The sequence below is a fragment of the Acanthochromis polyacanthus genome, chromosome 15 (assembly GCF_021347895.1).
Source record: "Acanthochromis polyacanthus isolate Apoly-LR-REF ecotype Palm Island chromosome 15, KAUST_Apoly_ChrSc, whole genome shotgun sequence".
In the NCBI taxonomy this organism is placed as follows: domain Eukaryota; kingdom Metazoa; phylum Chordata; class Actinopteri; family Pomacentridae; genus Acanthochromis; species Acanthochromis polyacanthus.
In genome coordinates this window covers 13,112,935-13,139,138 of record NC_067127.1, presented here as the reverse complement: position 1 = coordinate 13,139,138, position 26,204 = coordinate 13,112,935, and the positions used below count along the sequence as shown (strand labels likewise).

At 40.5% G+C, this 26,204-nt stretch overlaps 3 protein-coding genes across 6 annotated transcripts; 1 reads left to right on the top strand and 2 right to left on the bottom strand.

Moving 5' to 3' along the window:
• The first annotated feature begins 2,500 nt into the window (after positions 1-2,500).
• Positions 2,501-5,489, top strand: LOC127537513 (protein eyes shut homolog). The gene is made up of 2 exons (XM_051959932.1): positions 2,501-2,693; positions 3,613-5,489. Exons 1-2 carry the CDS (start codon positions 2,579-2,581, stop codon positions 4,803-4,805), a joined length of 1,308 nt encoding a protein of 435 aa, XP_051815892.1. The 5' UTR covers positions 2,501-2,578; the 3' UTR covers positions 4,806-5,489.
• Positions 5,490-7,178: 1,689 nt separating this feature from the next.
• Positions 7,179-16,587, bottom strand: phf3 (PHD finger protein 3). 2 transcript variants are annotated; one of them, XM_022202712.2, is made up of 16 exons: positions 16,451-16,587; positions 15,070-15,320; positions 14,111-14,227; positions 12,680-14,006; positions 12,259-12,535; positions 11,780-11,831; positions 10,403-10,523; positions 10,142-10,298; positions 9,932-10,048; positions 9,606-9,728; positions 9,369-9,513; positions 9,060-9,246; positions 8,825-8,972; positions 8,209-8,298; positions 7,746-7,941; positions 7,179-7,650 (listed from the first exon to the last, which is right to left on the bottom strand). In XM_022202712.2, the coding sequence occupies exons 2-16, from the start codon at positions 15,302-15,304 to the stop codon at positions 7,313-7,315; spliced, it is 3,630 nt and encodes a 1,209-aa protein (XP_022058404.2). In that variant the 5' UTR covers positions 15,305-15,320; positions 16,451-16,587; the 3' UTR covers positions 7,179-7,312. The 2 variants fall into 2 exon arrangements, with proteins under 2 accessions (XP_022058404.2, XP_022058405.2); XM_022202713.2 differs by lacking the exon at positions 15,070-15,320 and having other exon boundaries at positions 16,451-16,488.
• A 1,379-nt stretch (positions 16,588-17,966) lies between these two features.
• Positions 17,967-25,353, bottom strand: si:dkey-103j14.5 (isoaspartyl peptidase/L-asparaginase). 3 transcript variants are annotated; one of them, XM_022202709.2, is made up of 7 exons: positions 25,250-25,353; positions 24,456-24,652; positions 21,991-22,133; positions 21,538-21,701; positions 20,599-20,717; positions 20,230-20,340; positions 17,967-19,550 (listed from the first exon to the last, which is right to left on the bottom strand). In XM_022202709.2, the coding sequence occupies exons 2-7, from the start codon at positions 24,640-24,642 to the stop codon at positions 19,342-19,344; spliced, it is 933 nt and encodes a 310-aa protein (XP_022058401.1). In that variant the 5' UTR covers positions 24,643-24,652; positions 25,250-25,353; the 3' UTR covers positions 17,967-19,341. The 3 variants fall into 3 exon arrangements, with proteins under 3 accessions (XP_022058401.1, XP_022058402.2, XP_051816198.1); XM_022202710.2 differs by lacking the exon at positions 25,250-25,353 and adding an exon at positions 23,858-23,930 and having other exon boundaries at positions 24,456-24,578; XM_051960238.1 differs by lacking the exon at positions 25,250-25,353 and adding an exon at positions 23,858-23,946 and having other exon boundaries at positions 24,456-24,568.
• Positions 25,354-26,204: the final 851 nt, after the last annotated feature.

The window sequence follows — 26,204 nt, the reverse complement described above, 5'->3', positions numbered from 1 at the left end:
TGTATGAGGCCAGAACAGAGCTTTGAGGTTGATTGTATCTGCACCCTGTAATCGCTTCACGCCCCGTACACTGCGTCGTGTGTAAATCCATTCCACTGCTGATAAGTCACTTGAACAAGGCTGCTATCCAAACAATCTTTGTCGTCATCAACATCATTTATGCTTTCTCTCAGATGACCCCCATGTAGGAACGTATTCTGGAGAGCATTCATCGTGCCTGCTAATGTGCGTGGCTGTGGAGCAAAATTGCCATAACCATAATGATGACAACAGCTATGAATATCATCATAACCATATTCAGCAGTCTTTGCACTACAGCGGTGAAGCTTGTTATTATAAAACGTCACGGCAGATCCATTTGGGCTGAACAAAAGCTTTTTATTTTTAAGGACTGGAGCAATTTTGTGTGTTTGCTTGTTTATCATCATATAATTCATTTTTCTGCTCACCAAATATACCCTGAAAAATCAAATCAGCTGTGGTAAAGCATTAGCTTGCCCGCGCTGTAGCAAGCTGTCTGTATTGGTAAGTGCTACCTGAGCCAGGCGACACCGGTGGAACCATAACCTTTCTACTCAGGATGTAATGAGAACTCATGAGTGTCTAATCAGATCTGTGTGACCTTCCTTGAGCCCTAATCATGATGGCTGGCAGTGAACACACTGATAATGCACTTCACTCCCAGTTATCAACAGATCCACACTCTCCTGTGGAAAGGTGGAAGAGGAGCCTGTGTGGTTGCTAGGGCGGAGAAACCTCTTACTCATTTAAAGTTGTTCATCAGATGGCCAGGAATGTTTAACTCTGGGTTTATCAGGCTTAAAAATGCTCTGATTTTATGTGGCTTTGATGCAGGTATTTTTTTTCGGTCGAGTCAAATAATTTTTTTTTTAATTGTCAAAGATTGCCACCGGAACATAGAGGAAAATATTATTTCGAAATAATTTGCGAGTTTTGTCGGAAAACGTTTTCTGCAATAGCAACCTGACTGCTTAAAGTTTTACCTGACATTCATAATTGCTACACTAAGCTCCTCTGGTTTCTTGGTGCTCTTCCAAAATGTGATGTGCGCGCAGCTAAAACAACAATAACCATCTTTTCTTATCGTCCTTATGAATCTGCTTCACTTTTCAACGGTCTGTGTTTGCAGCAACACAGCCATCACTTGAGTCTACCAAGTAGACAGCATCATGCCATGAATATTCATGAATGAGCATGACATTTCCCCTGCATCCTGTTTATGCCAATGAGTAATGCAGCAGAGAGAAAGGAGTCTGCATGTGCATCGAGGGTTGTGCTCAGGCCTAGTATTTATAGAAGGCCCAGTGCTCTGCAGGTACTGGCCAAAGCAAATATTGTCCTGATAAAATTGAATTATGAAAGCAAAAAGCAAATATGATGAGGGAGATGCGTGATGACGGGGGAAGAAATTTGGATTTAAAAGCTCAAGCATCTTTGATGTGAGCTATAGAGACTGTAGAGATATAATTCCGTCAAATTCAAGAGGTTGCATCTCATAAAAATTGCCGGATTTAAGTTTGTGTTGCCAGATATGAAACCCTGTGTTATCATATGATGAAATGAACAACCATCAAAGAAATTCATTTCGAGTATTGCACACGTTCTGAGAGGCATTTTCCTTTGTATTGGCTCATTTGAGGTGGAAACACAATTCAAACTTTATTCCGATTTTTGCATCCACGCCTTTCATGATCATACAGGACCACATAGAATAGCCTAATATGTTTCATCCGATTATTCCCTGTCAGAAAAATCAAAGACGTCGGTTCATATGACACTGCATTTGTTCTTTTCAAAGGGTGCATTTTTGATGTGCAGTTTCGCACAAGAAGAGACAGAAAGTTCCAAATACTAGGACAGCCTGCAGGTCATCCAGTGTTCGGGCGCAGCGTGGGTCAGTGTGGAGTCTCCCCCTGTGTTCATGTTCAATGCAAGAATGGAGGAACATGCGTGGACTCCGGCTCATCTGTGTAGTACGTGAAAGTAAAACTATAAATGTTCTTATTTATATCGGTTCCATTCATGAATAGCCTTCTTATTGAGCAGAATGCACCACATATCTATTGATGTATCGTGACAAAACAACAACAAAACAGAAAATCAGTTACACTGTGTGAGTGTAGCTGAAGGAAATGACAGTGTTTACAGGCTTTACACAGTGTCTGACTGTGTCTGTCTGCAGTTGCCAGTGCCCATTTGGATGGAAGGGAGCGCTCTGTTCTGAGACTGTGTCTGTGTGTGATGTCGAGCACAGCCCCCCTCCTCTGTGCGCCCACGGCTCCACCTGCATCCCCCTGCCCAATGGATATACCTGCCAGTGCCCTCTGGGGACTGCAGGAGTCTACTGCGAGAAAGGTTGCATCACTGAACCCCTGAACCCAAACTATATATGTGTAGATATACCGTATATAATTTCTTTTTTTTTTTTTTTTTTTTTTTAAAGCAAAAGGCCTTAGCTATTGAATTATTTAAGACTGCTTTTTCTTCCTCTCTATCTCTTTCCGATCCAGCTGTGGCCATCAGCGATCCATTCTTCAGCGCCAATCAGTCCTCATGGATGTCATTCCCACCTGTGAGTATCAGACACAGGACTGTTGTGCAGCTGCAGTTCCAGCCTTTATCACCTGATGGCATCCTCGTCTACACCGCACAGCATCTCAGTGCCAGAGCTGGTGAGGACGAAACATTAAGTTTACTGTGCAGTGGGCAGATTGTCCACATGTGCCATTATTACTTAATGCCCTGCCAGCAGGGCACACATTATACAAACCTACAGTTCCTTAGAAAGTGGACCTTATACTTACCTAGCACTTAGATCTATGTATGTACTTGCTGTTTAATCTTAACTTTGCTCAATAGATGACATTCTGCTGTTTTAGAGTACTTAATTCTTTGTATTCAGAGGTAGCATGAGTTATTCTTTAAACTGTAGCAATTTCTTACTAGGGGAAACTGAACAAAGCATATTAGTGACATATTTTGCACTGATACTAGCAGGCGTATTTTTCAAGCAGTATCTGGGTTGGCCTCATTGGCAAACATGTTTAATGCAAAAGTCATTATAATCATCAAAATTCGACTGAAAAACAATGTCAGAATATAGTCAAATGAAAGTATCACATCACCAACTTTGCTAACAGCAAGGACTGCTGTGCAACTGCAACATTACAAGTCAAAGCTGTGACGTTCGGGTTAATTACTGTGGGCTGTGCTCATCATACAAAAATACAGTTTTGTATTCATCATTAGTCACTGAGTATTTTGAAGGATTTTTAGGAAATAAAATATCAATCCGTGCTGCTTTAGTTGAACTGTGTTATGATTCATAGACATATTCAGCCCGTTGGCAGGGCCTTGTTGCAATCAGATATGTAGAAAATGTAGCCTTTATTTTTGAGATACATGTATGAGAGGTTTAGAAACTAGTTTTTGTTTGCTTAGAGCATTTCACCATTCCATTTTAAAAAGTCAACAGTAATGTCCTTGTAACTGGTTACTCATCGGAGGCAGTGAGCAGGTTATAATGGAACTATCCCCCACCAGATGAAATGAGCCTTTTATGAAATGGAACTCTTATTTTTCTTCCCACAGGAGATTTCTTCTGCCTCTCCTTGGCATCTGGGTTTGTTCAGTTGCGCTACAATCTCGGGGATGGCACCCACATCCTGCAGTCTACTGAGAAAGTGGACTTGCGTGGCAGCACCTGGCACACCGTGAAGGCTGGTCGAACTGGTCACCAAGGTTTCCTGAGTCTGGATAGCAAGGAGGTTAGAGAGAATGCCAGCAAAGGGATGACCACCCTTGATGTGGCTACAGACATCTTTGTCGGAGGTGTATCCACTCTGAGCTTTGTCTCTACAGACGCAACTGAAGGGGAGCCAATGAGCTTCACCGGTGGCTTGAGAGAACTCATACTGAACGGTGAAGAGTTAGAGTTGACAGAGTTGGGAGCTGTAAGTGGAGCAAACGTAGGGGACTGGGATGGAACCGCCTGCGGGTACAAGGTCTGCCAAAATGGAGGTCGCTGCAAGCCAACAGGAAGTGACTCATTTACATGTATATGCCCACCATTATGGACTGGCCCGGCATGCAATCAGTCTATAAACTGTGTAAATAACAATTGCAGTCATGGCTCTCTATGCGCTCCATCTAATATCTCCTCGTACAGCTGCATGTGCCCCTTAGGATGGGGAGGGATGTACTGTGATAAGCAAATATCCACAGACATTTTGAGGTTTGTTGGAAACTCCTACGTTAAATACTTGGACCCGAGATACGACACAAGAAATTTAAAACGCGCACAGGTTTCTTTCAGCTTCCGCGCAAACTCAAATGACAGTTTGATCATGTGGATGGGAAAAGCCGAACACGAAGACGACGACTACCTCACAGTGGGACTTGAGGGAGGCCATCTCAAAATTGCAGTCAATCTTGGAGAAAGACTTTCTCTCCCTTTAACTGTGAGAAATCTCACTCTCTGCTGCAATAAGTGGCATAATGTCTCCATATCTTTAAACGGCACAGTGGTTCAGGCATCCCTGAACAGTAAGAGGATCCTTTTTGAAGATGTGGATCCATTTGAGCGATATATAGCCTTAAACTATGGGGGGCAGCTTTACTTTGGAGGGTTGGAATTATATAGAAATGTATCAGTTGTGACCTCTGGATTGTTTTCAAAGAGCTTTGAAGGAAGTCTTAGGAATGTCTATTTGTTTGGCGATACAAAGCCAGTGCAGTTTCTTGAAAATAGCGAGGGTTTTAATATTTACAAGGGCGATGGATGATCAAACCGTAACCGTAGGCCTCCAGAAAAGCTAGAAATTCCCCTTGTGACATGACCTCAAAGTTGATATTAGTTGTGCTTTTTGATGTTTTACTACAAACTAGTTTGTGCATTTGTGTAGTGACTGACAGTATTTGGGTTCCTTTTTGAAACATTATGCTAAATATTTTCCCCTATTTGTTTTCATTACATTTTTTTTTAAAGATCACAGCATTTTTTGGGATACATTTCCTTATTCTGACTCGGGTGCATGTAACAAAACTAAATTAAAACAATACTTGCAAATGTAAAACTGCAGATTTCAAAAACATGACATAATTTCAAGTTTGTGTCTAATTCCTAAGCAGACTCGGCTGCTCTTATTTTACCAGTTGTCGGTTTTATTTTTGATGAAATTACAATGAAACATGAGGCTTTTTTTATAATCAACAATAAAAAAAGGATTAGCTTTATTACGAACTGTACATAAACACACAGTGCAAAGGCACACTTTCTCTCTAATGTATATTACAAGCCAAAATGTACATACTTTCTCAGTAGAAAGTAAGTTTATAAAATATTTAAGCAATTAAAAAGAAATTAAATTGAAAAAAGGACAAAGAACTAATTAGATCTCTGCCCTCAGTTAAATACTTTGTTACATTCAGGCCAAACACTGAACTTAAATCTTTCAAGAAATGGTCCACACCTGTGTTGTATGTTACCTTGACAGTGACAACGTTAACTGATGATTTGTGGTCAGTACAGCAGGTCAATATGAACAAGATATATATATACAATAAAAGGTTAAAACACTGAAAATGTTCCAATATGGTTTTTCTTGGTCTGAAGAGAACTTATCTGTGATAATATTTCTAATCCAAATGAAATGATATTGCATCTTGGCTGTACTGTCAATAACATGAACTGGAACTTCTATGAAAGACATGACAGACTGGTATATAAAATAAAATAACTCCACCAGCTGCCAATATAACCAAAGTGTTTTTGTGTTTTTTTACCAGCCATGTGGCCCACAAGCTAAAAATCTTTTGTCTTTCATACAGCCCCCCAGCACTCACTGGCAGGGCTTTAAAAAGAAAAAAGAACCGCAACATAATTATGAATAACTGTCTCTTGAACTTCTCCGTCCGTTCTCATAATCGGAGTCCCGTCTATGTCTGTGTTTATCCTTGTGACGGCCACTGTAGTCGTCACTGTGGTGCCTGTCTTTCCTCTTCTCGCCGTGACGGTCGTCCGAGTGTCCGTGGTGCCTGCTCTTCTCCCTGTACTTGTCGTCATGGCTGCGATCGTGCTTTTTCTCCCGCTCCCGGTCGTGGTGTCGGCTCTTTTTCCCATGATGAGAGTCCCTGTGGTGGCTGTGCCTCCCGTGGTGATCTCTCTCTTCTGTGCTTCGCGCCTTCTCCCACGGTTCACTGCACCGCTCTTCTGGACGCTTGCAGTCTTTGGCCAATGATGGGGGTCGGCCAGATGGGTCCGAGTAACTCTCGGGATACTGCGACTGAGCCCACTGCATGCTGTGATTCTGATCCTGGATGTGTGGGCTGGAGAAAGTGTTACTAGGAGGGGCAACTGGGTAGTCGTAGCTGCCAGGTACCTGAGGCTGTTGCTGTTGCGAGGGGAAAGGGGCTGCACTGTTGTATACTGGGAGAACTGGTGCCATTACTGAGTCATGTTGGGGCTCAGAGGCTTCTGTGTTACATGCTGCTTGAGGTCCTTGGACAGTAGAAGGACACAGTGTCTGAGTTACGACAGCGCCAGGTTCATCCTTTTTATTAGGAAATGACTGAACGGCAGCTTGGTTTTGTCCTTCAGGCTTGTGCTTGGCCTGAGAAAGCTGTAAATACCCTTGGTGAAATGGTAAAACTGGATCATTTCTAGTGCTGCTCAACACAGGAACAGGTTTAGGACTTGAAGGATCAGGGAGGCTGGCTTTATCCTTTTGTAGCACCATTGTTTTATCTTCATGCACAGTGGAATATGCCGAAGATTTTTTCAATATTCCACTTAAAGGAGGTTTTGAGCTATTTGTGTGTTCTGAAGCAGCCTGGGATTTGGAATGCGACACAGAATTCCCTTCAGTTGTTCCTTTTTCAGTTTCAGACAAAAGGCCAGCATTGCCTTTGTTTGGCGAGACAGCGCTGCTAGTTTCAGTCCCTCTTGGAGCTGTTGACAAGCTTGCCAGGAATGCTTCAGTCGATACATCTGGAGGCTTATCTCTCAGTGAAACCGATGCACTCTGGCTAACCGCTACAGTATCTTCTGCCGATGAGTTGGTAGCAGCAGGTGTATCAGCTGGGCTGGGTAGCTCTGGTTCAGCTTTAACAGATTTGGCTTCTTTCTTCTTAATGACAAAGCGTTCTCGTGGCGCGGCGCCTGTCGGGCTTTTTGAGTTTGCAGTCGCTGCCTCTGTTTTCGGAGCAGGATGGGTCTTCGGGGCGTCATGCGCTGTTGTTGCAGGTTTACCTCCAACATCTGGCAGAGGTGGCAATTCTCCACCCCAGCCCACTAACACACCTGGAAGAAAGCGAAGTGGTTTTTGCGTTTCCTGATTGCTGGTCTCCTCTGGTACAGATGGTTCTTCAAAAGACTCCGCAATTGGCTCATTAACTTCTTCAGTAGTGTTAAGTGGTTTGTCCTTTTCTTTTTATGCGCTGTAGTCAAGGCAGATAGGAAGAATTTCTCATCCTCCTCCGTTGTTTTGGTTTCTTTTGTGGAAACGGCAACCGGCTTGATTTCAGGAATAATCCTTGCAGATTCATTCATGTCCACGGGAAGAAAATCCCTTTTCGGTCTTTGGCGAATTATGAGCCCGAGGAGAAGGTTGGCACGGTTGTTTTCCAAACCTATCAAATTAAAAGATGAATAATGTTTGAAAGATCTCAAATGTTTGTGCAATTTACAGAGAAAATATTTATAAAAGCTCTAGTGTTCAAATTACCTGGCCCATCAAAGGGAACAAGCTGATGTGGAACTTTTTCCGTGGCGCCCAAAGGAATGAGATACATGTCCTTCACTTGTTTCAGGTTATTAGACACCACACCAAAACGTCTACGACTGCTGAAGTAGGCATAAAGTAGAGTATAGGAGATCTCATCTTCCTCTGTCTCGGGGGAAAAGCGAATCAGGCACACCTCCTTTTGTAAAACAGAAAAGTATATGTCAGTGCAGTTCATGCTAACTGACAAAGTCTGACCAGGGCTCTGCAATGCATCATGTGACATACAAAAGCTGGGTGTTAACTGTCTGGTATTTAAGTTCAAGCTACTCCGTTTCAGGAATAATTATTTGCATGTTTTGTACTTTGTTCTTGTCCACAGGAAGAAAATAATATGCAATTTGGGATGACTGTATTTCATAACTGAATCTTCCTTGAGCTGAGAGGAAAAGCTGCCAAAACTCACTTTTGTTCCAGTTGCCCGAATCTTCTCCAAGTAGTCCCAGACTGTCTGAGGACTTATCCTCCCACCAACTTGAATGCTGTCTGGAAGGTCCTATTGGGAAAAAAGAAAGACCAAACCCTATGAAATGTTCACACTTACAAAGTAGTTGGCAGCATCAGACCTCTCATGAGTTTGTTGTTCTGGTGGGGTGTTGTAACTTAGAATTCTCTGCTTTACTCCATTCCAACAAGTCTGTCTTCATTTCCTTGTAGACAGTTTGTTCACTGACAAACTGCAACAAACAAAAAGTTTGTACTCTTTACCTCATGGTACTTGTTGAAGCTGTTTTAATACCGCAATGACGCCATACCTCTCAAGTCTGATTGACACATTTTGGGTCCTGTATCTGCGCTGAAAGTGTTCCTGGTCTCGACACTGTTCACTGCAGTTGGCTGTTGCTCAAACTGCACCAGAGGATATTTGTATAAAGTTGAGCCTGCTGAGCTCAGGGGGAGGCTGCAAATCTAGGTCTCCCTCATCTACTTGAATGTGCATGTGCAAACAGTACATTAGTGGCAGTATTTATTGTCTCTTGAGCTTTTTAAAATCTAAGTGCGTTTTTCTGTGTCCACTTTACCTCTGTCAGGTGATCCAAAATGCCTGAGACAGGAAAAGCTTTTGTCACAAGTTTTGCCACCGAGTGCATGTGAATGAATCCTCGCCACAGCGACTTGAGGTTGGAAAGGAAAGCAGCTTCTTCGTCTCTTCCAGCTGCATGATCCAATCTGAGGGAAACACAGCGGCAATGAAGCAGGCATGCGAATACAAGTTATTTAGCAGAGCAAAACACCGTGTCTGGGATGACTCCTTACCTTCCTTCATAGCTTGACTGAGCATTTCGAAAGCTCTCCTCCAAAACAGTGAGGTGGAGGTCATCTTCGATTGTGGGCGGCGTCGTGCTCTTCGTCTCCTCTGTTTTTGTCGACTGCCTCCGAACCACTGTAGTAGCAACTTTGACCACTTTGGTCGGTGCCTCCTCCACGGGGGGAGCCATACGACCTCACGAGAGATAATGTAAAGCCGCAAGTTAACAACTAAAGATGGCGATATACTGAAAAAGATGTGAGCTGAGGACACTGTTTGAAGATTAATACCATTTTTTGGCTCAAGTCAGGGCTTACCTGTGCAAATTTTGCAGTGCAAGTCAAATAAATGAGACTTATGTTGGCTGGTGGTGTCTTTCTCCGTCTTAGTATTCTCGGCTTTGCTCTCGAGGGTTTTGGGAGGCTCTGCTGAGACTTCTGTCACTTTGGGAGGAGGCTCAAGCTGAAAAGAAGAGAAATAAATTATTTCATGTAGATATGTCACTCTGTATTACTTGCTGCATAGAGCAGAGTAATATTTTGTCTGATTCTTACCTCTACAGGCTCGGGTGCTTTGACTGGTTCCTGGCTTTCAATTTCAATTTCACCTTTGTGTGTGATCTTGGTGATGGGTCGTCTCTCTGCCTCCCTTTGCTCTTTTTCAATCATCTCAATTGTCTGTAAAATGGGGAATTAATTACTTTTTAGATGGCTGCTGATAGTTTTGTATTAAAAATACAATAATCCTTGAAAAGACTTCATTCAAATGGCAAAATGTCAATGGTTAACTTTCATATCAGGCGTCTTACTGCAAGTTATCAGGTCAAATTTATTCAAAAAAATGTACAAAAAGCTACAGCAAAGGCTTTAGCTTTACTTACATGTCTGTTCTCTCTCTGTCGCCAAGCAGCCAGTTCCTTCGAGGCCAGTTCCTCGGGACTCATTCGAATCAGGTTACCTGGAGAAATCTCCCCTTTGAGAACCCTCTTAAAGAGGACCTGACAACATAAGTAAAACGAAGCAAATCGAGCTCAGTTTATATTACAACAAGCTTTACATTTGGATCGTGTCTCCTCTAAAATGGCACTTACGTTATTTTTAGTATCTTTAAGGTTAAACATCAGGCTTCTGTACTTGTTCTTATATTTGTTGTCAGTGTCTCTATACAAGTGAAAAAGCTCTCTCTCTGTCTTCTTGGCAACTTCAGAGGCCCTCTCCACTGAGATGTTCAAATCAGAGTCCTTCAACCTAAAATGCAAAAAAAGCATCACATTTGGCGCACTTGTGGAATCGTTTGGAAATTTGAGTAGTCACACAGGCATTAATTACTTGTAATGACTTGAAATACTTGCCTCTGTAACAGAATTTCTTTCAGAGAATCGCGTACACTTCGCCTGATTGCCTCCACAGACACGGGTTTCTTTGAAGCTGAAGACAGAGTTTTAGGTCTCGTCTCTTGTTTCAGCTGAACACCTATGTGGACAGAATGACAATGTCTACTGAGCAGGTGCGAAAACCTGTTGTCTTGGGGAATACAAAATATTACAGATTCAGTCGTGACACAAAAATGTGAGGCAACTACAGACTTGCTCTGTGCACATCCCCCGTTATGTTTTGTGTGAATGAATGTGATTATATCTTTTGTTGCTATGTGGTATGTCTATTTTGTGTGAATACAAACATGTAAATCAATAAAGAACATGCCAGACAGGCATATAACAGGAAGATGATGAATAACTGTCTTATACGGGATGATGAAAATTTTCGTCTTCTCTGTATTTAACAAAACAATAAAAAGCAGGCAAGTTGTAGACGAGCTATGGATGACCTTCAGCAAGTCCTGCCAGCGGTATGGAGATGAGCCGCATAAGGCAGCAAGACGACACTGAAACTGAGCATGATACCTCGATGAAGTTGGTTTTGTGAACACATTTGGTTTCCCAATATGGAAGCAAACAGCACTGACAGCAGCAATGTAAGAAGAACTCTTTGAAGTTATTTTAAGTGACCCTTTTTTACAGATATATTCCCCTGTTGGTTCTGTTTTTTTTTTTTTTGTTGTTGTTGTTGTTGTCTTAAGAAAAAAAGCTCAACAGTATTTGAAACTCCCAAAATGTCCCTCCTGCTCACTCATGTTTTGAAACTCAAATGAACTTTGTTGAGTTGTTGAAATATCAATAGTGACCTAGCAGGTAATTTAGGCAAGGGTATGAACAGCATGTGTGTGCACCATTTTAAATATACATAAAAATATGGCGATGTACATTGTAAACCTGCTACATCTAGATGTGCAAACAGATTGCAACTAACTCAACTGTCACCAATATATGATTAGTTCTAGTGGTCAGGTGCTATAATTAGTATCCCAATGCTTTTAAAGTGTCGTTCTTGTGTTTTTTCATATGGTTTTTGTGGTTGTGTAGATATCTATCAAATAGCTTTTATTCAGTTTTGAGTATATTTGGTGCTGAATTGTGTGATAAATAATTAGAACTAAAGGTATAAAGGTCTAATAAAGGATGCAACTTGCATAACAAAAAAACATGTCACCTTTTTTGTTATATATTTTTTAAGTATAATAAGTAAATACATCCATGTATTGTGATGGTCTAAAGTCAATCTTGTTTATACTGATCCATTAACCCAGTCACCCCAGCCTGGCCTTGAACTCAGTGTGATGTTCAAAACAGAACAAGACAAAAACAAGCTCATTTTTACACAACAAGTACCTGCTTTATGAACTGCTTCTTTGCCATCTGTGGACTGTCTTCTGTCTGGATCCTTATTTAGGAGGGAAATGCAAAAAGTACATTAGCCATCTGATTTATTAGGGCAAGTGTGAAGACAAAAAAACAACAAAAATGAGAATATATAGAAATGAACATTGTAACACCGTGGTCAAAAGTAAAAAAAAAAATACAGGTTGAGCTCTCATGTGATGTGAGTTGAATGTTTGAGAATCTGTACTAAACTTTGGTGAGTGCACCATGTTAACCACATACCCTGTGCACACCTCTTGTACAGAAAAATACAAACAAAAAGGCAACAAACCATTGTATAGTGGTAACACTGGCTATGATTAATATCAGAGGATGAATTAGCTGGGGGAAACACATGACAAAATAGTCTTTGTATGTGAAAGATTTAAATTCATTACAAGCATAATTAAATATTCTTTCTTTCAAGAATTCACAGAGACCCTGCTTACCTTCCTTACTGGTCTGACTCCCCCTGATGTGAGTGGCTGGGAAGACCCTGGCCGAGGCTTCGGAGGCAGCTTGTGATCCTGTACTTCAGTCTTTGCTTGAACTTCTGCTTTGGCTACACTCGGAGGCTCAGGCTCCACCTTTTTGCTTTCCTCCTCGCAGCATTTCAAGCAGACATACATCTGGTCCTCCTCCTCCATTTCACGTACTTTTGTCAGGTCAAGACCAACGCAGTCGCCATGGAACCAGTCGTCACAGCGACCACAGCCCACCATAAACCTAAACAAAGAGCGTATCACTTAAAGGTGTGTTTGCAAATGACTGGCACAGACAGGAACAGAACATGTGTATATTAAAATTCCTTTTTTTTGTTTAGTCAGTGATTAAACATTTATGTCTATAATTAGGGAAAAACCAACTTACATGTTATTGTGGTGGTTTTTGCACAGACCACAACAGTTGTTTCCGTCCCACGCAGTCTCACTATTTGCAGGTTGCTCCTCAGCGGTTTCCTTCTTTACGACGGGAGCGTTATCTGGAATGAACAGCTGCGGCTCATCCACGGAAATGCTTCTTGCATTTTTGCTTTTCTGTCTTTGAAGAATCTTTTCAAGCTTTTTCAGTTTGGACTTTTCCTGTCCTCCTTCTTCGGGTGTTTTTAAAGAATTGCTCGGATGGCTGTGCGCTGGGTGAGCAGTCTCAACTTTGGAGCTGTTGTGGGGATTTGTGTGTTTGGCTGGGCCCTGCTGATCACCAGCACGGCTACCAGAGGATACAGTTTTCTTCATTAGAGGATTGGGTGTACTTGGTGATTTTGGCTTCACTTTATTATCTCCCGTACCCTGTACCTTTTGCACTTTCGTAGCAATCTCGCTTTGTGTATTTTCTGCAGGCCGTTTCAAAGGTACGATGTCTTGCTTTTCCTTTGGAGATTTCACTTTGTGCAGGTCTCCTCTTTGGATGGTTTTGGATGGCATGTTTTGGGGTACTTTATGCTCCTTAATGGTGCTGCTTGTTTTAAATGAAACCAAATCCTTATTTTTGTTTGCTGACGGTCCTTGTTTAGACTTGGGCAACGTTTTGGCTACAGTTGGTTGCTTTTCCTTCACAGCAGTCTTATTACTATCAGTAGTAGTGTTATTCTCATCGCTCTGTGGCTGCTGGATACCGTCTTTTCCTTTATTGACTGGGTTTTGCTTTCCAGGAACACTCTGATTGTCGGGTTTTGTCTCTTGCATGCTGGTGCTCTCTGTTAATGTCCCATTGGAGTTCTGCACGTCATTAGGATTCACATACGGACCCAGCCCAAGAGCTGCATCATCAGTAGAGCTCTTCTCAGCTACACCCACATCTGCCACATTCTCTGGGGTGGGATTCTGTACGTTGACAGTATCATCCGGCAAAATAGCAAAACCAATGTCCCCACCGTAAGAAAAACCATCGCCGAAGCACGCAGCCTGGCTGGCATCAACATTCTGTGTGTAAGAGGGTCCCGGAAGCAACTCAATCCTGAATCCTCCAATTGTGACCGTCAGTCGTCTCAGCACAACAGTAGGTTTGAGCCATAATCCACCGTCAAAATCATTAATATTAACACGCCCTCCCAGAGTTAATTCTTTCTTCAGCTGTGTACCTTTAACTCCTTTCTCAATTAGAAATGACTTGCGTAGCCTGTTGGCCGGTTTCCTTCGTGGTCGTCCTCGGAACATGGTGTTGGTAGGCTTGTTAGGCTGTTGGTCAACGCTACCTTCTGTTTTAAGAAGCAGAAGCAAAACATGAACAAATGTCAAACATACCAGGCTTTATTTAAAAATATCTTCTGTTCGAAACAAAGAAAAATTAGCAGCCACTTACCACACTCTAAATTGCGAGGATGTTTCTTCTGCCTGTCGGTGAGCTGCTTAATTTGTGTGGTCTCCGCAACTGTCAATTCATTCGCGGGGCCTGTGGATGCTGAACCACTTTCATGACCTGCAAAAGCCAAAATACACACATGAAGTCTCCCTTTCTGTCACTGTGAGGGACAAACAATCTACAACAGAACCTTTAGAAGCATAAAATTCAAAATCACGACTGAATCTCTCAAATAAAATACTAGATTAACGTGACAACCGATGTTGCTAACACTGACATTGAACTATTTGGGGAGAAACAGCTGTTGAGGGTGAATTTTATCTGCAGATTTTAATACAAGAAAAGCACTCAGAAAGCGCAATACTCCACCAAGGCTGCTCAGCTGTACAATTTCTGACGGATTAAATCTTTAAACAATTTGTGGTCCGCAGCGGTCGATTTGTAGTTGGATCGCAATCATGTGATCGTCAGCCGGCAGCAGACACCGTGTTAACTTGTAGTCATAAATACAGTGACGCCATGCTGCTGTCTCACAATGATACAGTAATCTTTAACAAATCCATGATCCACACTATAAGCGGAATTACTGTTAAAATATCATCACTTGGTCCTCGTGTCATTTCTGGCCTTTCCTGACAATTATATCCAAATCTGTTAGTCCGTTTTTGAGTAATGTTGTGAACGGACAAACAGACAAACCACCTATAATCGTCACATAACTCCGCCGCATTTCTTGGCAGAGTAATAAGGCAGCCTGTCAAAGTTTGCAGTTTTACTTAACACCTAAAAATTGTCATCCAATTTCAATGAGGAAAAACCAGCAGAGAGAAAAGGTAGTGCTGATGAATAAATGATCTTAGCAAACTGTTAATGTATATTTAAAACATCCTTTTACTCCAAGTTTGCAGGGCAAATCTACATTCGGGCATTTGTGCCCACTCATCTGTCTGTGGACATACTTGCCGAGCCAGCGATTTGAAAAGCAGGGTCTTCATTGTCCAGAAGATTGAACTGAGCGCTTGCACATCCAAACATAGGATCTTTGTCACTGAGCATGTTCTTCAGTGAATCTTCCAGTCTGAGTCCTGCCGCAAACTCATTACTGGCTTCACATTCCAAATTCTGACCTATTATTAGGGAGTCATCCAACTGGTCACTGGGTATTAGATGGTTAAAGGTGTCCACAATATCCATGAATGCTGTGACCTTCCTGCATCAAAACAATACAGACAGAATGCAGGAACAGCAGATATTTAATCAAAAAAACTTGCACCATGTCTATCATTCAAGGAGCACTTGATAATTTGAACTGGGCACAGTGGAGCGCTAATCTAAGCAAAGCACTGAGGATCTATTATTCACAGGCTTCGAGGGTTAGAGCAAACTGAACGTAAGTACTACCAACCATAATAACAAAATTACAGTACTTGTGTGGACTGTACTGTGGAAGATTGCTCCATTAGACCCATTATTGTACATTAGGGAAACGTTACAGTTGCTGAACAGAGTGACAGAAAGCTTAAAACTTCTGCCAGCTGGTTTGTGTCCTGCTACGCTAATCCAACGTAGCTAGCATCGTGGACATTTCCGTGGGTTAGTCATGTTTAAACCGCCTAATATCCACACTGCTTATGACTTTGAGGAGTACTGATATAACTGAAAGAAAACTATTATGTGGCCAGCGTTGAGAATTTTCTACGCTGTAAACTGATAGTAAATGACCCCCAAGTTAATGTTTTTAAATCTGATACGTCTACAGAACCCAGAGCAGGCCAGAAGTAGATAGCATGTTAACCATTAATTTATTAAGCCTATTAGCAAACTGATGCATGTTTCTATAAGGGTTTATTTAACATTAACTAATACAATTGGATGCCCACATGAAAGACCACGTTTCCGAGACGAGGTTTTACCAATGAGACGCCTCCTGATTAGCATGCTAACGATACAGGACTGGTAACAACAATCCGTTGCAGGACGGGATCGTCTACGTTGCTAACGGGAGCTAACGGTAACTTATAGAGGAAGTTACCACACATAGTAAGCCTACGTTTTAAACTCTTTCTTTTCCTATTTATAGCGTTTGTATCCTTCAACACCCGTGCCAGAAAATGTAAAACAAGCTGTGCACAACGTGTAAATATTTAGTTAGACAGCTCGATGTCAAATATGTGACACAGGCTAGCTAGGTCGCTTTAGCACAGGCCTAGATACCAAGTTTGTTTGTAGCCCGGGTGTTGCTAGTGGACATTACGTGAACACACCCACATGCATCTGTTGCAACGGCTGCAGCAGTTCACTATTCAGAAACGTTTATTAGTCTATATAGAGGACTCTTACCTCTCTCTCTCTCTCGGATGCCGTTGCACTCGTGTGAGGTTACATGCTAGCACAGCTGCTCCCAGTAACTTCCTCGAACTCGGCCGTCATTCGTCCCGCTGCTGCAAACTGCTGACGGGCAGCGCGACTGGTCACGTGGTTTGTGTTTACAGGAACACAGAAGCCGATAGTAACAGACGCTACACTCTTATAACTTTGTAACTATTATGTTGGAGAACTGTGTTTTCGTTAGTAAACAGTAACAAATGAAGGAAAAAAGTCCCCCTATATAAGTAAATGTGGCATTATGAAATAAAAGTTATTTAATTATTGGGTTTATTTATATATTTACCTTCTGATTTATGTATTTCAGGATTTATTTCAGTTGTATTTAAGTCAAAGGAACATTTATTTATGTATTTATTTGTTTATTATGTTTTTATGCTTTGTAAATAAGGATTAATATGTGTCTTGAAGAGCAAACTTTCTTTTCAAACAGATGCAATACTACTACTACTACTACTATGAATAATACTACTAATAATAATTGTTTTTGTTGTTGGGGTTGTGGCGATAATAACCTTTATTTATCAACACCAAACAACAAAGTGCTTCCCAACCCATGGGAATAAAACAGACAAGTCATGAACTCAGAAGAATTGACATTGCATGTAAAAACCAACATGGTGTAAAAGTGTAAAAAGAATAAAAAAAATAAAAAGAATAAAAGAAATGAAATGGAAGTTGAAGAGAAATCAAAACTCCTCAATGCTTTCCGATGAAAGAATGTTTCAGAAAGAGACAAAGAAAGAGGTCACTGACTCAGCCGACCTGATTTCAGGACTCTGACTGCAAACACTCTGTCTCCTTTAGTTTACATCCGGGGCCCTGGAACAAACAAAAGACCTCTGCCTATGAATCTCAGAGTGCGTACGAGTACATATGGTACTAAAAGGTCAGAAAGGCCAGCTAAGGCCATGAGTGACCTTAAAAGTTTATTCTAGGTCTATTCTAAAAATACTGGGAGCCCATGTAAACTGGAATGATGTCTCGTTGTTTTTTTGGTTCTGGTTAAAAGCTCGGCAGCTTAAGATCTGTACATGCTGGAGTCAAATAGCTTTCTTATTCACAAAGGTAAAAAGACTGTTGCCGTAGTCCAAGCATGATGAAAACTGAGGCTATAAAATGATCTCTGCTATTTTTAAAAGTTAAGATAGATTGTATAGTTTAAATATGTCTAAGTACTAGTTCTACAACATACTGCTTATGCATTTTACATTTACTACAATTTCATGTGAGATATTCATATACAATATTATTTTATTATTTCAATATCATTGCCAGTAGGACTTATTTTGTATCTAGCTTTATTTTAGCTTATAGTTTATTAAATGGATTGTAGTTATGCCTATTCTATTAGGCACTGCATTGATTCTCATGTCAATCAAGTATTTTTTTCCTGGGTACAGTTACATTTTCAGGATTGATATAGCTCTATTTTATCCCATCGTACAGAAATGGACAATTTGAAGATGCATTTGAGGTGAACAAATATCAATTTATTCACTTATGTCACAGTAACACAGTGAAATATTTGCCTTACTCTGGCTTGGAAAACACTTGAAAAGCAGGTTGTAGCCTTTGCCCATTGTGTAAAACAGACCACATGCGGGATTCATTACATACAAGGGATATTTTCAAAACAATTAGAACAATACAGGATGCAAATATGTATCCAAACAAAGATATTGCTGTCAAAGGTATTAGTCAATTCTTCTAAAAGCATAAATCTTGTCTTTTGCTCTACTCCTTTCTCCAGTTTTCACTTAAAATAGCACCATGTGAAGCAGGCATTGAGATTTGTCCCTGGATCTGTCATAGTGGCAGCAGATGTGTGTACTTCCTTATTCTAATTCCCAGGTTTGTATACAATAAGTGTCTCTGGTTGAGCTGCCATTGTTTCAAAGGATGGGGGGAGGCCAACAATACTGCTGGCAAAATGAAAGTGGAGGCTCATGAATATGACTATTGTTATGTTAACAACCCTCCAACAGTCCATTATAGCAGAGGTGCTTTGAGAGCACTGAAAACCAAACAGCTTTGGACAACAGGAAACGGCCATTGCTGGTGTTTAAAAAAAAAGGCAGACATATTTCACAAACATGCAGTATTTCTATCAGTTGATTAGTTCAGAGTCAAGTGCAAATTATATTGAAGGCCCCAAATTTGAAAAAAAAAGCAACTCTGTATATGACTTTTCTCTCCTATAAAGGTTGATTGTTGTCAGTTAAGAATTCAGAACTTAAAACCAGCAGTTTTCTGACCCGAATTGAAAAGCGCTAACAAAACAAGGTATTTTCACTGAATTTACAGGCATACTAAAGTCAGACTGACAACAGATAATGACACTGAAATATACTATATACTGTTAATCGATCTAATTGGAGGAATAACACGTGCACATATATGTCTTCTATTAGCTTCATCCATTAGCTACTATTCAGGCTAACTGTATTGTCCATATTGTGATCTAACAAAATGTACCTTTGATGCAGTTTTTCCAAAATGAGACCTCGAGAGTCTCCACATTTTACAATTCTTTAGAGAAAGTGTTGGAAAAATATGGAAAAAATCAGACAATTTATATTTGTAGATGTAATATGTTAAACTTTCATCTTTCGCAATTGATGTTTCATTTTCTGCAGTGCATAGCTTATCATTTCTCATTTATCTCATTTAATGTGACTATAGTCAGCAGTAGCAAACGTTCACTGAATTATACTAGGTGATCCCAACCACAGTGAGGTATTAGAAAATATAAGAAATCAAAACATAAACATAAAACTTGGAATACAGTTCCATGTTACAGTGTTCAGTGTGGCGACTGATAGGAGAAAAAACAATTAAAACTGTTACTGAGCTAGCTTTTCTTGTAATTTTTCATTCGGGTCTAGTCCATACCACAGCACATCATGTTCCACAGCAGCCCAAGCCATTCGCTCTGTGGTAAATGTAGCGGCCCACTGCCCTGATGGAGACACAACAATTGCACCTCCAGCACCTCGGACACGGTCGCCCATGTGCTTCAAAGACAACTGGGAGGCATCCGCTACGGATTTACCTGTGAAGGGAAGAAGAAATGAAAAAAAGCCCATCTATCCTCTGTTCACCGCTTCATCCTGTGAAGGGTCGCTAGTCCGTGACAGGGGCCAACAACCGTGCACGCTCACAGTTACAGCCAATTTAGAATCGTCTAAATTAAATAACCTAGAATGTCTTTAGACTGAGCCAGAGCACCCAGTGAAAACCAACACGGGCACAGGGAGAACACACAAACTCCACACACAAAGGCTCCAGCCAAGATTTGAAACCACCTAGCTGTGAAGCAACAGTGCTATGTGTCATGTTATACTCCATGACACATCACTCAGCAAATTCTCAGTTTAAAATTGAAGCCCTTGTGAAAATCCTAATATGATCCAAATCAAAACCTACTGCATTGCAAAACGTTTGAAAACTGCGCACAGTCTGACAATATTTGCATTCATTTTGCATTACCAGACAGTCATAAATAAATAACAACAATGACAACCCATAATGCAAAACTGCCATTACTCTAAACTATATGAAACTTGAGATACATTCACACAAGCCAAACTTTATTCATTCATTCATATCCCTGTTCTGTGTTTTCATGATTGTCCCAGAAACTAAATACTACCATTTAATATTAAGACCAGATGAAGTCTGACATATGTGTCTTCTCTTTATGTGAAGTGTCTGACAGTGTAATACTTTACCTTGTTCAATATGGGACAGAATGAGTCTGGCCAGTGTGACTTTAAGAATAGATTCTCCATGACCAGTACAAGACACTGCTCCACTAAAGTTGTCGGCGTATCCTCCAGAGCCTTATTTACATGAGAGAACATGAACAAACAAAAAATTAAAAAAGGTCAATTTCACATATCAGTGTGCATCAAAATACTATCCGAAGGTAAACTCATAAAAGATTAATTAGAAAACAAAAAGGAAGAGGCTGTAATTGAAACACTAAACTATATTAAGCTGTTGTGATACCAATCATGAGTTCTGATTACTATCGTTTTAATTGTAGCTGACGGTGTAAAAAGCTCTGTTTTAAAAAGTGTAATTAAATGAAGTCATACCAATGACTGGACAGTCTCCTACTCTGCCAACCATTTTATTTCTGATCCCTCCAGTTGATGTTGCACATGCCACATTACCAGCACTGTCCACTGCAACCGCCCCGACAGTATCATGGGCCCTGGGAACAGAAAAGGGAAAATCATGCAAAAAAGAGTTGTTAAAGAAATCCCATGCAGTGCACATCGACCCTGCCAGAGCTGTGTGTTTAGTGACTGAAGTGACAATACTGTCAGTGAGCTGCACACAAGTCAAAAGATAAGACAAGGAAGGACCTACTGCTGTATGGTGAAGCATTTAGCAGTATTTTACAGCAATTAATCAGACATGGCCTGGATAACTCAAATGTGTTTTTTACACTGGATTAAAGACAGTGGTTTCTTTGGATTTTGTAGTCATTGAACTAGCAGTCACCACATTTAACAAAATAGCTAACAAACAGTCATTGCAATTCAAAGCAACTCTAGTGTGATTTAATAGAACAGTATCAAATATATGTGGATGGTAGGGATTTATATTAATTCCATTTCAGGATATTTACAACAGGCTGGATGGAGTGATAAGATGCCACAGATTAATGACAGAGTTGCAGTCCAGGCAAAAAGGGGTCCAAATTGATCTTAAGAATAACATTAAAGCACCTAAATGCTTCCCACTAGGCTTCTTGCCGAATTGCTACAGTGACAATGCAGCCTCACAATTTCAGACATTACCCTATTGTTACAAAAAATAAGTAAAAGTACACTTATATCTTTGTGGCACTTTGATCTCTACTACATTTTATATATTATTTATACTGTATTTCATTTTCTGTTGAACTTTCTTTGCTTTCTGCACCTTAACTGGCATGTTTCTATTGTGTTTTAGAAAATCTATTAAAAAATAAATGCATTATTATTGTCAGTCCTATCGAAATTAGCGTAAACAGTACAGATGCATACCACTGAGAATTGAACTCTTCCATTACTCCCGTAACATAAGTCTTCCGCTTCTCCCATTCCTTCCTCTCGTACTCAGTCACCAGTTTATCAGTGGGAACTGTGGTTACACCGATGCTCTCTGCAAACTGGTTTGCACCTCTGCTTGTCAACATGACGTGGGAAGTCTGAGATTGTACATGGCAGCAAACATGTAAGAAACAGTTAAAACAGAATATTATATCTCACAGCACTCAAACATAAATTAGTGATACTATCCACCTAAGACTCAATTCAATTCAGCCTCACTATCTTCTTTTGTTGAATCCTAAGAGTTGATTCACATTTTTTTAAACATTTTTTGGACATAATTGCTAAAAAGGATTTAAGTTAGAAATCAAATGAGTATTTTTAACTCTCAGCCATCTGCTGTTGTATTTTTTAAGAGAGATAGAAACAGAGAACTTCAAAAAAGACCTTCTCCATCACTGCTCGTGCCAGTGATACAGGGTTGGCGATGTTCTGTACTGAGGACACAGCACCACAGGCGAGCGTCCGTCCATCCATGACAATGGCATCCAGCTCCACCTCTCCATCAGTATTTAATGCTGCTCCATGCCCTAGAGAGAGTGACATGTTGGATGAATGATTTTCCATCGACTTCAAGAGCAGAAAAGCTTCAATGCAGCCGGTTTACTACAGCAGTTTTTGTTATTGTCATATCACTTTAAATCACTGTGCCTTGAAATGGGTAAATACAGTGTATTGACTTTAAATACATGTAGTATTCTGTAGAATTTGAAATGGGAAGTGTTTTGTTTATAGTATTGTACATCAAGTTTTTTAGCATATATACTGACCTTAATAATAATGTTAATCTGGTTACTAACCTGCCTGTTTTGTCTTCTTGGTTTCTATCTATCTATCTTTTATTTTGCCTTGTACATCCTCAGAAGTCCACAAGGTGGGAGCAAAGCAGTGCAAAAGCAGCAACAGTGCTCAGTGACGCACCACCGATGTCCAGTTAATGTCAGTCTTCACTTTTTGATTATCACAATAATCAAAATGTGCTCCTATTCACTGACTCACCATGTAAATAAATATATACAGCAACGCTACTGTCTGCTTAGTAAAGTAACATGACAATCTGTCAAAGCAAAGGCAATGAATGACAGTAAGGATTTAGATTTCGGTGCAGACTCGATCTGGAATTAAAGCCAGATCAAGAAGACGAATCCCATAATCAGTCAGACTCAGCAACATAAGCACGGCAGACAAGCATCATTCAGATTTCAAAAAGATTATTATTAGCATCACTACCAGCAGATGGAGACAGTGTGCCACCTTAAATAAAAAGAAAAGGTCAGTGTTTTCCTGCTGCGTGGACAAGTGAAAGGAGCTGTTGTTTTAGGCTGAAGTGATTTATTCTTGCTTAATGGACCAGGAGGCAGTTGGCTCTAAAACGTTTAGCCAGAGTGATACAAGAGAGAAGCAGAAAATAAGTTCATTTGTAGGAATGAATAAAAGCAGAGGGGTGTAGCTCAGACAACCTCAGTCAGCAGATATTATATGTACATACATATGAATGAAACTGACCTTTCATTAGTGTATTGTCAAACAAAACCAGGTGGCATACATGTGTTTTAAAGGTCCCATATTGTACACCTTTTCAGCAGCTTCCACATGTTCCCAAAATGTATCTTATGATTTTTCAGCACAAAATAACGCATAGATGGTTGATTTTACAGTGATTTTGCATCACCTGGCTTTAGCTGTGTTCTAAATGGGCTGTTTCTCTAGCTTTAAATTCAGCTGAACTAATGCTGTTCACACCCCCTTCAGGAAGAAGACTCTCTCTGCCTCTATGATCGAGCGCATAGGGAAAAACGGCTGACTGTACAGCAAGTGAAAGAATGTGAAAAACCACTGATTTCTCTCACTTTTAACGTTCTTTCTCGGCAATCATTTTATACGGAAATTTTGCAAATCTGCAGCTCAGTCTTTGTTTGTCACTCATGTGTTCGGTGAGTTTGTCAGACGTAGTTGTGAATATGAAACCGGTCGTGTAGTGGTGCAGAGCAGCAGCTCGGAAAAGGCTTTGAAGTGACTGCCAGTTAATATGTAGTGTTAATGGGCTGCGTTTTAGTTGTTATTTCATGCGCTTTCTGCTTTCAGCAACTGAAAAATATGCAAATGAGAGCACTTTCAGTGGGAATTCAGCTGTATGAAAATGCAGTATATGTTAGCAGAGAGGGCAGGAAAGAGCAAACAGATGTAATGGACTGGCAGCTGTGTTTAGGTTCCACTGAAGCACAAGAAGTGACACGAAAACACAGTAACCCACCCATTCTTTGTTTATTGGTCTCAAAACACTCTTCTACCATCCACCAGCTCTGGATGTAAAACAGAGCTCAGACCTGTGGGCATACAAAGCTAAGAGTAACAACAACCACATTAGCCACACAACATGCTCATAGGATTTTCCTATTGCTGTGGTGACATTGCCATCAAAAATAAAAGCAGTCCACAAAATCTTCAGTTCCTCGGATACTGGGAGTCTTGTGTTCACTCTCGCAGCCAACAGCAGAACATTTGGTGTGTTTTGCTCGTAGCTGAGACATTTTAGAGTTGACAGAAGCAACAGAAAGCAAAAAAAAAAGAGAAAAGATTTACTGTGAAGCAGCTGCTCACTCTGAATGGCTCACCTCGCTGAATGTCAGTGAGGGTGCAGGTATATAAGTATGAGCTGTTACTTACTTAGCTGCAGTTTACATAGCAGCTCAGTACAATTTCTACCTGCCTGTAAAGCCAGGAGACTGACTGTGGAGAAGCAAATTTCTTTATCGGTTTTTACTATGCACTTCTAAGTTCATGACAACCACAAAACACAACATAATGGACATTTAACATCATAACTGTAAATGGGTGAGAGTATATTTTACCTGCATTAAACACAGTGTTATCTTCCAAAGTCCTCACAGCTGCCTCAACAGCATCCAGTGCACTCCCTCCTCTTTTCAGCACCGAAAACCCCTCACATGCTGCGTTTTTCACCCCATCAACAGAGGCCTTGGCCAGTTCATCCGGTATGGCCCACGCTCCACCGTGCACAACTAACACTGCTGACATATTCAAGTCCCTGCAGGAAAAAAGTCAAAATACACAGTCTACTTTGAGTAGCAGCAGGAGTCTTCTTGTCTTTTCCAAGACACACATTTAGCATTAGGAGTCCTTCATTTATTGTCATACACTTGGCACAGCATATTTGTGAATCAGAGCAATACACAACATTAAAATTCAAGCAAAGCAAACACAACAAGGTTAAACTGGTAATGAAGCTGCTGTCACTTTGAACTTTGAAACTTTCATTTATTAACAGATTACTACACTACCTCTGTCGACATGTGTTTTCCAGATCAGTTTTATATAATTTTTAGAGACTTTTATGTCTATGGTTTAATACTTTTAGTTTATTTTTTTTTTCCCCACAGAATTAAAGTGTATGATGGAACTTTTTATGGCTGCAATAGTTTTTGAATGACCAGCTGCAATTACATGTAGGCTCCACTTCTATTAAATCAAGGTCTGACTATGACAGATCATTTCCTTCATATCATCCGATGCAAATTTTAGCCGAGTTTCTTGTTTTAAAACTCACACGACATTAATTTTTGTTTTATTTATTCAGCTGGTTCATCCAACTTGCAGTAATCAGGAACGTTTGCATATTTCCTACCTTTCCTGAGCTCTGCACTTCTTCCCATGAGAAACCCTCCGCCATAGTCACGTGGTTTGGAGGCGTTGGTTTAGCTGGACCGTGCTGCTCACTAATAGTCAAGTAGGATAAAATTCAGTATTGAGACATCCGGCAAATCCTTTCAAAGTAAAGTCCTTCATTCGCTCCAGTCTTGTCAACCATCGTTGTGGTTGTTGAAACCACAGCCAGTGTATAAAACAGTTCGACGTATATTGGTTGAAATAATGAGTGTAATGTATGAAGGGTAATCTTGACCGTATTTCATAATATTGTTTTAGGATACTCAGGAATCAGTCATTTAGTCAAGAAAATGCACTTTATATACAGGTCTATCCATCCATCCGCTTTATCCTCACTAGGGTCGTGGGGGGTGCTGGAGTCTATCCCAGCTGACTCAGGGGAAGGCAGGGGACACCCTGGACAGGTCGCCAGTCTGTCGCATATACAGGTCTAGTTAAACAAAACAATAAGTCAATTGTAGGCCTGAGGGATTTTTGAAAAAAAAAACAATCTAGTTGTGATTTTTCTGGCATGTGCCTTGATTGCATTTTGCAATATGATTTTTTTTAAAGCCAAGCTTCAGCTCAGTATTGTAGAAAACATTTTAAAACATGATAGACCATTACTATCCAATACATGAAATTTTAGTAAAAAGCAGCCAAACCAAACTTAGGTTTTCTTCTTTACTTTTGAGCTAGAGAAGATGTTTCACCACCCATCCAAGATAAGAGGAAAAACGTCTGCAAAATATCGAAACGAGAAGCCTAGTTTCTTTCTACTGAAGCCAGGATTACCATAAATATGCCATCAAAAGTATGACAGTCACACAACGAGGGCATAGTGAACTGTAGAACCAGAGACCTGATAGTTTAAACCCCGGGTCAGTCAAGGAGCATAATGTGCAGTATATCCATCATTCCAGCTATTTGTGGTT

Bases quoted from the DNA above. Each gene is read 5' to 3' on its own strand.
- phf3 (XM_022202712.2), bottom strand. From the start codon at position 15,304: ATGGATATTGTGGACACCTTTAACCATCTAATACCCAGTGACCAGTTG. The intron at 14,228-15,069 runs GTATGTCCACAG...TGGCTTTTGCAG, and splicing joins TCAAATCGCTGGCTCGGCAA to GTCATGAAAGTGGTTCAGCA. The intron at 8,299-8,824 runs GTAAAGTGGACA...TTTTCCCAATAG, and splicing joins TTTTGGATCACCTGACAGAG to GACCTTCCAGACAGCATTCA.
- LOC127537513 (XM_051959932.1), top strand. From the start codon at position 2,579: ATGTCATTCCCACCTGTGAGTATCAGACACAGGACTGTTGTGCAGCTG. The intron at 2,694-3,612 runs GTGAGGACGAAA...TTCTTCCCACAG, and splicing joins GCATCTCAGTGCCAGAGCTG to GAGATTTCTTCTGCCTCTCC.
- si:dkey-103j14.5 (XM_022202709.2), bottom strand. From the start codon at position 24,642: ATGTCAGCAGTGTTAGTTGTGCACGGTGGAGCGTGGGCCATACCGGAT. The intron at 21,702-21,990 runs GTCTTTTTTGAA...GTACAATCTCAG, and splicing joins CACGAGCAGTGATGGAGAAG to ACTTCCCACGTCATGTTGAC. The intron at 20,718-21,537 runs GTATGCATCTGT...TTCTGTTCCCAG, and splicing joins GAAGAGTTCAATTCTCAGTG to GGCCCATGATACTGTCGGGG.